The 14,227-nt window shown below is 32.6% G+C and overlaps 2 protein-coding genes across 3 annotated transcripts; both read right to left on the bottom strand.

Annotated features, from left to right (window-relative positions):
* Positions 1-1,037: 1,037 nt before the first annotated feature.
* Positions 1,038-4,212, bottom strand: LOC101489969 (wall-associated receptor kinase-like 20). Its single transcript, XM_004503122.4, has 3 exons — positions 3,318-4,212; positions 3,162-3,224; positions 1,038-2,309 (listed from the first exon to the last, which is right to left on the bottom strand). Exons 1-3 carry the CDS (start codon positions 4,135-4,137, stop codon positions 1,246-1,248), a joined length of 1,947 nt encoding a protein of 648 aa, XP_004503179.1. The 5' UTR covers positions 4,138-4,212; the 3' UTR covers positions 1,038-1,245.
* A 2,581-nt stretch (positions 4,213-6,793) lies between these two features.
* On the bottom strand, positions 6,794-13,166 carry LOC101489646 (ultraviolet-B receptor UVR8-like). 2 transcript variants are annotated; one of them, XM_004503121.4, is made up of 11 exons: positions 12,732-13,166; positions 11,739-11,812; positions 11,565-11,649; positions 11,249-11,380; positions 10,794-11,012; positions 10,404-10,643; positions 9,928-9,971; positions 9,144-9,326; positions 8,694-8,784; positions 7,563-7,606; positions 6,794-7,372 (listed from the first exon to the last, which is right to left on the bottom strand). In XM_004503121.4, exons 1-11 carry the CDS (start codon positions 12,919-12,921, stop codon positions 7,250-7,252), a joined length of 1,425 nt encoding a protein of 474 aa, XP_004503178.1. In that variant the 5' UTR covers positions 12,922-13,166; the 3' UTR covers positions 6,794-7,249. The 2 variants fall into 2 exon arrangements, with proteins under 2 accessions (XP_004503178.1, XP_073226432.1); XM_073370331.1 differs by lacking the exon at positions 9,928-9,971 and having other exon boundaries at positions 10,573-10,643; positions 12,732-13,165.
* Between the last annotated feature and the right edge of the window lie 1,061 nt (positions 13,167-14,227).

Raw genomic sequence — 14,227 nt, 5'->3', positions numbered from 1 at the left:
GAATTTAGTGTTTTTTAAAATCAAATATTTGAGTTTAAATTAAATATAAAGTTTGTTATATTTATTTAGCTATCGTTATGGCTAATACAGTTTGTTGCTATAAAATAAGGATTTAGATATGAATTTGATTAAATAAAAAGTATTCAAATTTGAAATCTATTTAAGTGATTTGTTTCAAAATTGAGAATATTTCGGCAATTAATTTTTTTGAAATATGAAGTTGATTCACAAAGAATTGTTACTTAATTAAAGATTTTGTTTCAAGTAAAATGAGACGCATTAAAATAATATATATATATATATAATTAATTAATTAGTGATAGGATTTGTTTGTTTGTGCATAGCAGCATATGTTTTTACATAATCATAATCTTGTGACAACTAAACATAATAGGTTTTAGATATTCTCATTTAGTTTATTAAATTGTCTAGTACTTATGGTTAAGTTGGTTTGTAGCATTGAATTGTACAAACACCTTTTAATGTGTAGATTTGAGTCAATCAAAAATTATAAAATATGTAGTATCAAAATGTTCATGCAAGTTGTTATGGTCGACCATAAAACAAATACTGTGTTTTTAGATCATTATACACCCGTGGTTGGTAAATATGTGATGATTGTTAAGTTTTTTTAAGATAGATAATGAAAATATTAAAATAAAATAAAAACACTCATTATTTGACCTGAGTTATTAACAATATTTAATTATTGCAGGAAAGCTTGTAGTTAATTCATGTAATTAAAAAATTACATATTGATTAGTGGTGTGAATTGATATCCTGATTAGGTCTTTTAATTTGATTCACATATTTTTCTAATCAATTTATAAGTTATACCAACAAACTGAACCTAAGGTGAACATAAACTTTCAGTTATTCATCAAATATTGCAGAACTTTTTCCTTGTGGACTCAAGGACTTGTTAAACCATATCACAAGTCAAACCTATAAGTTCCAAATATTTCTGAACAGAATTTAAGACCATATATTGAACTTCTGCTAGCATTTCTATTAGTCCTTGCAAACATGCAGCTGTATAACACGGATAATGATTTTGCATTTGCAAACATAAATACATGAAATCAAAGCAATTACAAAACCTTAAATCATGTTTTCCACCAGTACTTCATTTCACTCGGTAAATTAACATAGATATTATATTAAAATTTACAAACAAGCATAAACATAATCAAAGTTCATGTATAGTGTAGACAAAATCATAAAAAACAGCATCATACAAGTAAACTACTTCTCCACTCCCTTTGCAGAGGCAATACTAATGATATACTCAATCTCCTCCGAAACCTCTTTCATCGAAGGTCGATTCTGTCTCTTCTCTTCCAAACAACTCAAAGCCAAAAACACCAACGCCTTCATTGTCTCAACCTCTATATTACTAGCTCCATTCTTCAAAACAGGATCAACAACATCCAACAACTTCTCTTCTTCCACCATCCTCTGCACATAAACCGCCAAATTCACATCATCGGAAGCCCTATTAAAATCAATAGCCTTCTGAGACGTCAAAAGCTCAAGCAAAACAACGCCAAAACTATAAACATCACTTTTATCAGTCAACTGATAGTTTCTATAATATTCAGGATCAAGGTACCCAAGTGTCCCCTGAGCACAAGTTGAGATATGACTCATATCCGTTTGAGCCAACCGTGATAACCCGAAATCTGAAACCTTAGCATTCATCTTAAAATCAAGAAGAATGTTGCTTGATTTAACATCTCTATGGTAAATAGGAGGAACAGCCATGAAGTGAAGATAAGCAAGACCTTCCGAAGTGTCGCGTGCGACATGAAGCCGATGATTCCAAGTAAGTGAAGCACGACCCTTTGGCATTTGACCTGTTAAATGATCAAGAAGTGTACCATTTTCAATGAACTCATAAACCAAAACTGGTTGTTCCAATTCAACACAACAACCTAGTAGCCCAACAAGGTTTCTGTGGTTAACTTGACATAATATGCGAACTTCATTGAGGACTTGGTCAGTCCCTTTGGCGTTACCAATTTTGGCGCATTTAACGGCTACTGTTGTTCCATCTTGAAGAATGCCTTTGTAGACTTCACCGTAGCCACCAATGCCGAGAAGGCGGTCAGCGGAGAAGTCATTTGTGGCTTTTTTTATTTCTTTGCCACTGAAGAGTTTGGCTGCTCTGCCACCACCACTTGCGTTTAGAATTCCTTCACGCTCTTTAGCTAAGCGTCGTTGGGCTTCTAATATACGTTTGTTGCGTTTGTAGAGAAGAAAGGCAATTGTTGCTAGGAGGAGTGCAGCACCAACTCCACATGTTGTACCTGAATATACATACTTGACATTAAAGTTAAACTCAAAACAACCCACAAACCCACTATAAGAAAATTTTAATGTATTTCATACTCTAATTCTTTTTTTTGTCGGTTGATGAAATTTCAAATATCACTAATAAACCCACATATACAAAGTGGAGATTCTGGATTCGAATTCGAGTCACTACAGCAAATGTTCAAACTAATAATGTAGATGACAAGTGAGTCGGCAGATCCAATGAACTATTCTTACTCTAAGTCTAATTCTAATATGACGTATTATGAAATTGAAGGAGAATTATGTTTATTAAATTCTTTTTTATATATAGATATAGTAAATTATAAAAATTATCATTATTTGAACAATTTCATTTTTGTGTTATTCCTTAGTTTAACCAATTTCTTCAAGTCTTAGTTTAATAGTAGAATGTTGAGTAAAGAAAAGTTACTATAGTATATAATAATTTATGTGAACCATTATTTCAAATCCTTTTAATCTTATACGCGTGTTAGTTGAGGTCCATGTTGTGCCATTTATGTTCGGCACATCTTCCTTCCAAAATCAACTTGAACAGCAATCAGATTGACGAAGTCAACTTGTTTGGCAATGTGACAGCTGGATATAGAGGATCACAACTAAAAAATTGGTTATTACACTAACGAAATTAATTATAATTACTTAATTTGTGTAAAAATCAAGTATTTTACCTTATACTAATTGACATCAAAGAAAATATTATAAAATAAAAATAATAAAGCAAAAATATCTAAAAGATAGTAGCACCTAATTCAATCATATTATATCCATGATTTCAACACTTAAAAATAGAAAGGAGAAAAAAAGTGTGAAAAGTAAAATACCTGCTATTATGGCTGTCTTATCGCTCGAGTCATGACATCCATCCGGGTTCAGGCAAGTAATTTCTACATTCAAAGTCAAACCAAAACTCTAAATTAGTTAAACGTACAACCAAACAAGGAAGAAAAAAAAAAGAACTATAATTCCCTACAACTCACTTTTAGTACACAGCCCTTGAATAGGGTCCCACACAAGGTCTCCATTACAAAAACACCTTTTGATCCCATTAGACGAAAAAGAATCAAGCCCACAAGTCGACGTGGCAGAATCACAATCCTTTTGGGACCCACAAACAGTTTCTCTAGGCGAAACCCACTGAATCTCCAAACCGGGTCTAGACCAACGGTTCACAGAAAGACCCCAATCAAGGTTAACAAAACTAGAATAAGCACTACAACCTGAATCCCTAACACGAATCATGTAAGAGTTACTCGAACCACCGGTTCGGTAAGTGCAACAAAGTGGACCGGACTGACACGCGGAAATAGAAGCGGTTGCGTTGATGTAAGAATGACAGAGACTCGCGGATGAGCAGTTCAACGGTGATCGGAGAAGCTCGACGGTACAATTGAGATAAACAATGGTATTTGAGCTGGTGATGTTGAAAGGGAGAGTATTGTTAAGCTGGATCCCTTGGTGAATTTTATCGGTGGTTGTGCACGTGTTAGGGATAAGTGGAGCGGGTTGGATTACGAACCGTTGGGTTTTCGGGTTAATTGATTCGATGGGGTAGGAGTTGTTTAGTGTGTCGAATATTAGTGTTCCGGTGGAGCTGCAACGGATTTTGTATAAAGGGTCTCCACATGTGGCGGTCGTGCTGAGTGGGAAGGGTACGGTGGTGTTTCCGCATGGTGGACATGGCGTTACGGATGTCACGTGCGTGGCGCATGTTAGTAGAAGTAGCGAGGTTGTTATGAGGAGGAGGATTGTTGTTGAGTTCATTGGTGGGAGAAGAGAGAACTGTGTCTTTTGATTCATGATGTTGTCTTGTGTGCGTAAAATTGCAAAATCAAAAGGTGGTTATTTATGTTAGAAAAATAGAAACTTCTTTTTCGTCATTCATTTAAACATATCACAAAGATGAGATGATTTTCAATGTAATTATAATAAAAATAAATACTTTTAATATTTAACATTTGTGATTAGAATTTAATTTATATATTATATATTAAATCTTTTTCGTTACCGTTTATACCATCGATTATTGTGGTTGGAACAATATAAAGATTGAATTTATTGGCGGCTCACGTATATTGGTAGGCAAAAGTCAATATATATTATTTTATTTCATAAGTTTTTGTTTTTTTAGGGATATCTTAACCTTTGGTTAAAGTTTTGTTTTATTTATAATTTACAAAATATAGGGTAAATTGTTTTTACTTTCCTAACTTACCTTAAATGATCCTAGTACCTCCTTTAATTTAAAAAAAACATTATTTTTTTTAAATTATGCATAACAATTATTTTTTTATCACTCTTCCAATTTTATTTACTATTTATCAAAAAGATGTTAGAATATTCATTTTAGATGTACTACTAAAAACATAATTATATTTTTTGAAATTACAAACGCCATATTAAGTCGTCTTTTAGCTACAGATTAATTTATTTTTAATAACTAAGTCATTTATTTTTTGGAATCTTCTATATTTTTAAATAAGTTAAAATACATTTTATATAATAAGTTTTTTATTTATTTATTTATTTATATTATATTTTATTTGCAACATTAACTTTTAAATTTTAAAATGAGAACATTTTGATCTTTTTTTAGATTTCTCATTATTTAAAAGACTAATGAACACATTTTGTCTATAATTTATTTTCATTAATTATATATCGTAGGTGTAGAATATTTACCACATTTGTCGATAATTAATCTTGTTTGATAAATTTTACTTATCATATTTAGTTGACTATTTGGCATGTTAGATCATATTTTTAAATATGTTAATATTGACTTTAGTGTGTGTATGATTAACAAAATGTATAATTTTGGATTCTACCAATCACATTCTTTTTCTAAATAAATGACAAGAATAAGAATAGGGTTTAAATAGTCCAACAAATTTAAATTAAAGATTAAAAAAAAATTGGATTTAAATTCTGATGAAGGAAAAAAGAAACTAAGTAACAACAGAAATATCCATATAAAAAAGTATATAAGAATATGAACAATGATTTTATTTCTTATTTCCTTCACTTGTTAGGAAAAGACATAAGTTTATGTTTTTTTGGTTTTGATAAAGCATCATATTCCCTCCTTTTAAGTGTATATTAAATGCTAAGTTAAATTAGTATTTTTATTTTCTATACAAGTGAATGTATTTAATCTTGAATATAATGTATATTATTATAGTTAAGCTTATATTTTTTTGGTTTTGATAATACATCATATTCCGGAATGCTAAGTTAAATTAGTATTTCTACTTTCATTGATTTTAATGATTTAAAACAAAGTTGATAATTATCTCACACTACTAGTTTTTGTATGACAAAATTTACTATTGAGATTTTACGAATATACTATTTTTTTTATATAAATTTTTTTAGGATTAGTTAACGATATCTTACTATAAAGTAGGAAAACTTTCAAATTGATTGATATATTTCTTTATTTAATCTCCTTTAAATAAATTAAACTTTTTGATGAGTAAATTAATATGAGAATTCATCGCCGAATCCCACATCCATAAAGTATTTATTCAATCTTTATTTAAATAATTTTCGGATTGATTCTCGTTTATAATTTTCCTACATAGTGTGAGATAAAAATGATATAATTCACTCTTATCAACAAATGGATTGAGAACAAATTAAAACATTAATAAGGTGCTAGACCAATAGGCAAAACAGTGACTACACGGAGGCCTCTAGTTATATAGTCAACTCGTCATTTTGTTAAAAGAAGAAAAAAAAATCAAACTAGCTGTTAGAAAAACATTTAAAACTATTATCATAAGATAAATTTTGTAAAGATGTAGAGTCCAAAGAATAAGTTGGGCTTTGACCAATCGCCGCCAAGCATCTAGAACGCTACTTAGATCCGTGAATGAGAAGGAGATAATATGAAGCAAGATATAATTCTCGTGACTTTTGGCTTTAATTATTTTTCAAGTAGGTTGTTCGCCTCTATGGAGCTGTTATCTTAGCACCTGTTTATTATTAATTCTCTCGTCACATAGATATGTATGATATAAAAGAATATGATTTTAATATTTGTGGACAAAAGTGGATAGTGCTTATACACATAACATTAAATTAATTCAAAATTAAGATGCTTTGAGATATTTGATTATACGAAATAAAATTGTCGACAATTTGTTCACAAGATAAGATCTTTGTATCTTGCCGGTGTTAGTCCACCCTCTCTTCTTTTTTGTAAAAATATATTTTCACTAGCACATCATATGTGCAAGTTACAAAGAGAGATGTCATTTTCAACCCTTAGCTTAATTTTTTTCAAAGAATATAGCGGATTTTATAAGATTTTATAGAACTAAACTAATTAAAAAATATATATATGTATCATATCTATTATCAACAAATTAAGTATTCAAGTTTCGTCATATGTTAGATTGCCGCAGAATAATCTGAAAATAAGTACAAGCCAAGTTGGAATAAAAAATCACTATTGAGGAAACCACTAGAATTTGCATTTTATATAATAGATTTAATTTCAGCGCGGACATTTAGCATTGACCTTCAAAGCCCAGCTTGCATGGATATATATACTTAATCTAAAGAACCTCCCCATACCCCCCACAACTTCATGTTAGGAGTCAGCTTACCAACCTACAGGATATTTAATTTACTACTATAAAACTACATATTACACTTTGAAATATAAAGTTACATAGATGGGAAGGACCCAAAATTTCCTTCCCAAATATACATACTATCGATGTTGTTAAAAGCTAGAGCCAGTCATGGTAATTCACACCATGAAAGAATACAATACAAACATATTTGCATAATTATTCCACTATTGTATGTACATATACATGACTTAGTGATTAATTACCCTTTGACCAATAAAAAGAACAGCTAGCTAACAAAATTGGGTTCACAGCCTTGAGGAAGCATGACATCAAGTGGGTGACTCTGCCAAAAGAAGAGTGTGCCACCAACCACATGCAACGTTTTTAGCTACACAACCTTCAATTGTGACTTCGGAAGGAACGTTGCGGTCAATGATGTCCCCAAGGCCCAGCTGCGACCAACAGAAATTTCAACTAAGAGAACAATATAATACCATAACAAGAACATATTGCCATTAATTCACCAAAATTACAACCTTATTACTTAAATACCATACATGTCATGTAGAAATTTCTATAATATTCATTTTTAAAGTATGAAATAAAAAGGAGACAAATTAAATGGCAGCGCAATATACGCACCTGTCCATACTTGTTCCATCCCCAGCAGAAGACTTTTCCATTATCTTGAAGAAACAAAAACAAAAGGAGAACTTATGATAATCTACTAATACAGGCATGAAAATATGCTGTTCAGAAAGAAAGAAAAAAACTAGACATGAAAATATCACTCTTTTATATTTTTACAATGTAAAAAAGATACGAAATTAGATTTGCATAATGTTAAGAAACTGGCACCACAATTATGGGAGTGTTAATAAGGCAAAAAAGAAGATGTATGAATATTGTGAAAGTAAAAAACAGTAATCATCAATGTATTATCTGAATTCAAAGTCCTTCTTTACCATCATGTTCAGTTCCAGTATGTAGAGTTTTTTATCAGGTGGGCTTAGATTATGACATATATTAAATTTTACAAAATCATAGCCAACCCTCCAAAGATTATTCAAATAGCTAGCACAAATGTTATTATTGACTTCAGATAGATTCAACTGGTATTAAAAGAAAAAGAAAGTAAAGGAAACATGACTTGGGAAATTTTACTAACATTGCTAGCCAATGTGACTAGGTTGTTACTTCAGTTGGGTTAATTCGAGGAAACCCAAAACTCTCTTCACTTAGTTGTTACTTCTCAACCCCTAACTTCTCTTATCCCTTCTATTATAATAACTCGCCCTTACTTGCTATATATGTTCTGTAATACAACATTCTGTTAGTTACTAGTCACATCATCATTAACTACTTTCTTCTTTATCCCTTTTCAGATAGACCCTCTTAGTATGAGGTCTGCTATCAACTTCACAAGCATAGTAGCACGGGCATCCTTCATCTCTTAAAAAGGAAATATTGTTCCGTTATTTTCTGTCGCTCTAGTTGGTTGTCTTGGCATAAGGTAATTAAACTAAACTTGAGGGAAAAAACCATGTATTTTTTATGGAAACAGTTTTAATAAACTATGAGAAAAACCTCAAGGAAGATGTCAAGTGTTAACATTTCAGTACTTGACGGATACACCCTTCCAGATTTCATTTTATAAAAGGGATTTTTTATTGAGAAATCATACATGAATTCAAGTCTAGCAGTGTTTAGAGATGCATTAAAGTGAATTCAATTGTGGAACAATTCGACGCAGGTCTGATTGATATGACATACCTGTTACTAGTGCAGTGTGACGAGCCCCACAAGATACGGTCTTTACATTTATATTTTCCAAGCTCGGACAATCCAGTAGTCTTGGTAGAGTCTGCCTCATAAGTCAAATTAACAATTAAAAACTAGGATCACATAGTATATTAATACCTCAAGAAAATTTGAAGGTGACAGCAATAATGATATAGTCATGGACAATAATATAAGATCCATTTGTTTAAAAGATTATTTTTTTAGAAGCTGCTCAAAACAACATAAGGAAAAAAAATTATTTCAAGATTCTGATTCTTAAAAAAAAGGTTAGCCAGACCTCATACAAATTCTGAAAAACTGAGTTTTACAAGGAAAATTCCTGAACAAATGGACCCATAAACATACCATTATGTTTTGTTTCAAATTTTAAAGACAATAAGGGTGGGAGTGTGTATCATCTGTGGAACAGCTAGGGCGTACCTCAGCTTGATCATCACCGGTTCCCAGCTGCCCAAACTGGTTTCCACCAAATGCGTATACATCACCATCAGCAGATGTACAGACAGTATGCCACAGACCTGCAGCAACTCCGTCTATTCGAATACCCAATAAGGAAGATACGCAAATCGGACTTAGTTCATCGTCGGTACTTCCTTGCCCGCACTTTTCCAAAACAAGATAACACTTAATTTAGTATAACAAGCATAAGCATGCATCAAACAAGAGAGCAAACAAAAAGATAAATGTTGTAAAAGAATGGAACAGATTATCCCTTGTTAGAGTGAACCTCATCTTCAACATCTACATTGCTTTTGGCCTCTCATATTCTACTTACCTACATGTTGATCCTAAAGAATGGTTAAAAGTTGAAAAAAAGAAATCTTGTTTTATGTAAATAAAAAAACTCATGAATGTAAGTGCCTTTTGCAAGGAAGTATTATCCAGCAAAATTAAAACGATGTTGGTGACATGCAAACTTATGCAATAAAGTTAATGCCAATAAGGAGGTACTTAAGAGAAGGTCTACGAGCAATGGCTGATACATCTCGTATCAAGAATACACATGGAGCCCAACTGATAAATTTTCATTTAATCTTTGTATCTTATTGAGATCCCGAGAAGGTGACCACATGGTCTTCACTGAGAGGAATTCAGCACATGCTTTCTACAAGTATAGAAGGAATATGCAGATAACTGGAAATAATTTACATTGCCAACTAGGATATGCAAGTATCCAAAAGTATCCCTAGTTCCCTTAAATCACCTGTCCATAAAGTCCCCAACCAAACGCAAGCACCGCTCCAGCATCTGTCATTTGAGCAGATAGATATTAAAAAATCAGTATGTGAACGTTGAAAATGACAAAAACTAAATGAGCAGAAACCTAGGACATAATAAGCAACTATGAAATTTGTTCAATTTTCTTTATTTTAACAATTCAGTTCTTAATCTAGCATCAAGAAAGATACACTATTTATTGATATTTTCACATGTAACTATGTAAGGACCTGTTGTTTTTCCCTCTCATTAAATCAAATAATTACATATCTGATTGTACCATCTAACTTAGAAGCATTTTCTCTTTCTAAACACCTTAATCACCAATCCTGATGCCAGTCAGGTGAATTGCATTATAAATTAAGCACCTGGATATTCTCACTGTTGGTTCCCCAAAGAAACTAATGCAGGCTTTCTAAAAGATGTTGATTTGTGATACTAAAAAGACTTACACAGCCGTACCTGTGATTACTGCACTATGTCGACCTCCACAGGCAATGCTCTTTATATAACTTCCAGGAATCCTGAAATTTTGTCCCTCTGAACTCATGCTTCCTTGAGCCAGTGATGTTGATAAATCTTTGCCATAAGAAGAGGAATCAATACAAGGAACAAGGTGAGGAGAGGATACCATACGTATTCTGGAACCCAGACCAAGCTGCCCTTCACCTCCATAGCCCCAGCCCCACACCTGTCCTATATCTGAAAATTCAGAAAGTTACAGTTAATGACATGTTTAAGACTTCATTTCTGATCTTCCATAGCACAAAAATGAAACTTCACCCAGAAGATTGTCACAGTACATCAAATTTTAAGCTCACGATACTAAATAGTCCATAATGAAGTCGATACCTGACAAAGCTAGGGTATGACGCCCACCGGCAGCAACACTTGCTATCCTTACCCCTGGATTTAGAGTGACAAGACACGGCATTGCTGTTAGAATATCATCACCAGATGATGGGGTTTCAGCTGTTTGCTTTGCTGAAGATACTTTCCTTCTCTTAGTACTTTCTTCTCCACTAGAAACAGTTCCTCGTGTGGATTTTGAGACTTGAGAATGACGGCTCACTGTTGCAAAACCACTCTACATGAGTTAGATAAAGACCAAGTATCCTTCTTTGTACATCATAAAGTGGCAAAACTCTTTTCTTCTTTCTTTTTGGGGTTTCAAACTTTGTATGTTTTATCATAGTAGTTCCTTGCTCTCCCAACTCCTTTTTGTAGACCTTGGCTAAGCTTAGACCACCTCCTAGGAGGGGCAGGTATCTGTAGACAAATGTCCATTGTATAGAGGTTAGACATACCTTGCTCTGTCAAGAATGGACTCTGCCTTCCTTGTACATCTTTTTCGGGACTTACCCCTGTCAAAGGTTCACCAAATATCTTCCCAGAAGGAATACATTCCTTCCATCCCCATGTGTAAACTTCTCCACAATCTACAACAGGACATCAAAATATAATTGCAGGATGACACCGTCAAAACATACAATCAATTACCCAGAAAGATATAATTTCTAGAGTTAGTCTTAAATTCAATATTCATGAAATTAACAGAAAGCATGGGATAATTTCTCAAGCAAGACATTACTACAGATTCAATTTTAAATAAATGAAGCTTACCCGTTGCAGCAACACAATGTGCCCACCCAGAAGCAGCTTTTACAATAGACACTTCACTTGGAAGAGGAAAAGGCTCTGGAATTTCCTTTACAAAAATAAATTATAAAAAATGTTAATTGACTGACAAAGAAACAAGAGACACGATATCATTCTATATAGTTATGCATGTGTTACCCCGTGTTTGCCAGACGTCACATAGCTTTGACCTAGATCATCTGTCGAACCCCATGTTATGAGCTTTCCTGGCTCTGAATAAGGAAGACAGTATGATCAATGATGAATCTTTTTCGATAATAAAATGTAAAAGAAAATGTTCACAGGGAGGGAGGGCCAAAAGAGGCAGATGGATGGAGAGATATACACATTGTCATTAGTTCCTCAAAGAAAAAGGAAAAAATCAGAGAAAAAAACGAGTGACCTTAATTACAAATACAATCATTCAAATTCAAATAACAATAACAACAATACTAAAAGCTACACTCAAACTGAAGAGATTTCCTTACCTTGTCAGTTTCATCAAACAGAAATATTGTATCGGCACACAAAGAAATAAGGACCACAATAATGTTTACAGGAGTGAATGGGCAAGAGAATGACAAAAGTAACAAAAACAAGTTTAAAATAGTAGTAGTAAAGCCTTGCGAAAAAAAATATGTTTGGATGGAGAGTTTTTAACTTTAAAAGGGTTTTAGAGACAAAGGTTTTGAAGGACTGAATGTATATTTTGGTATATACTACATGATAGATGATCATATAGCATTCCAATCACACTTAACTCATTTTTAGTAACATTTTTTACCTTCTTTCATTTAGAAAAGAAAAATATGTCCTTTCTTCCCCTCTCCTCCAAAACATTCCATCATAACATACCCTTAAATTCTTCTATTTATATTCATAAATAAGAGCAAATGTATATTATTTGGTCGCCACAGAGAGTAATTGTTCCACACACACACACACAAAAACAGAAGTTTGTTGCCAACAAAACCACACAGACAAAAGAGAGTTCAATGAATTATTCACTTAATTAAAAGTGGAAATGAAACGGAAAATGCAAATTTTCTCAATTCAAGCTTCTTATCTACATAACTGAATGAATAAATAAAACAACACAAGGAAAACAAAACCCAACAAAATGAAAAATAGCAATTGAAAATGGTAAGGCACCAGAAATAGCCATGGCGAATCCACAACCACCACCGGAAACATCCTTCCAGCTGTAACAAGACGGCGGAACCCTAACTTGAACCGGCGTCAAAAGAGGCGTCCTTTGCGGTAAAGCTCCTGGTAGATAACCCCACATGTAAACCAATTTCTCATTCACTCTTTGCAATGTTTCACACCCCTCACCATTCATGGTGATTTTCCCACCAAAAAAAATAGAAAACTCAGTGAAGTTTTAATTTCAAAACTTTTTTGTGGCGGTTTCTGTTTGGTGAGAGAGAAAATTTTGATTTTTGAAGAGCGAAAGAATCAGTGACCTAATGTGTTGTCTTCGTTGGATCGTATCATTTTCAATGAAATGCAGGTGCCACGTAGGAATGTCACGTGGTTTAATATACACGTGGCATCATGGTGGCCGCTATTTGTTTCGTTTATTTTTGGCCATGAATTTTGAAGAACTTTCTGGAAGGTTGTTCAGTTCTCTCTAAAATGGGCCAAACATTATTTCTAGGGGACGTGTGCACTACGAGAACCTACGCGTCTGTTCTTTCTCTTGCCACGTGTTGTTTGGTCCTAGAAGGTGCAATCATTAAGTATTGCGACACGTCATCAATAGGAGTAACCAATAAACTTCCGTTTTTTATTACTTCACCAATAAATTTTAGTTTGGTGTGATGGTTGTGATGTGATGTGATTTGATCGTTTGATGAGACTACTCATTTTTTGGCAATTCTTACATGATTTTTTTTTTAACTTCCATTACTTTTTTTTATTAATTCCATTATTTATTTTAGACATTGGACAAATTGAGTTAAGAATATTTTCCGAATTGGAAGGAGGTATGTTTTGAGAATTTGGATTCTAAAAGTCCAATTTTCTCAACATTTACTCACTTATTAATAAATGTTGGACTTTCAATCGGACAATTCAAATAAAGGATACTTTTATTCTTATTTTACAATTAAAATTATCAAATTTGTTATTAAATATTGATCAATATCGACTAAATAAATGTAAGGGGGTTAGTCTTAACATTAACTTTAGAAAATATTTCTAAATTTAAATTAATAAATTATTTTTTAAAAAAATTATTTATTTGTAATACTCTATTTTAGTAATAGTTGACTTCAATTCAAGTAGAAATAAAAAAAAATGGTAGTATTAATAAGATTCAAGTGTCACAAGGAGACTATGCCACTTTTTTTTCTCTCTCCTTTTTATTTACGAGTACTAACCAATCTTTCACTTTTTCATCCCATTCATTTCAAATACACACTTTGATAAAACAACTCTGAAAAATACCTACACAGTTAATGTTCATCGTCTTCCTAACCCATCAATTTCCTTCTTCTTTTCAAAATCCTTCAAAGACAGAAGTTCTTTGAAGTATTCTGCACATGTTCGACCCCCTTGCATGTTCCTTTATTCCTCTCAAGATCCATTGATTGACCAAAGTAACACTAAAGGAAGATACGAAGTAGAATTGAGGGTCTCAAAAT

This window comes from Cicer arietinum, chromosome 6, assembly GCF_000331145.2.
Source record: "Cicer arietinum cultivar CDC Frontier isolate Library 1 chromosome 6, Cicar.CDCFrontier_v2.0, whole genome shotgun sequence".
NCBI lineage: Eukaryota > Viridiplantae > Streptophyta > Magnoliopsida > Fabales > Fabaceae > Cicer > Cicer arietinum.
The sequence above is the reverse complement of the archived record's forward strand: the minus strand, read 5'-3'. Positions and strand labels throughout refer to the sequence as shown.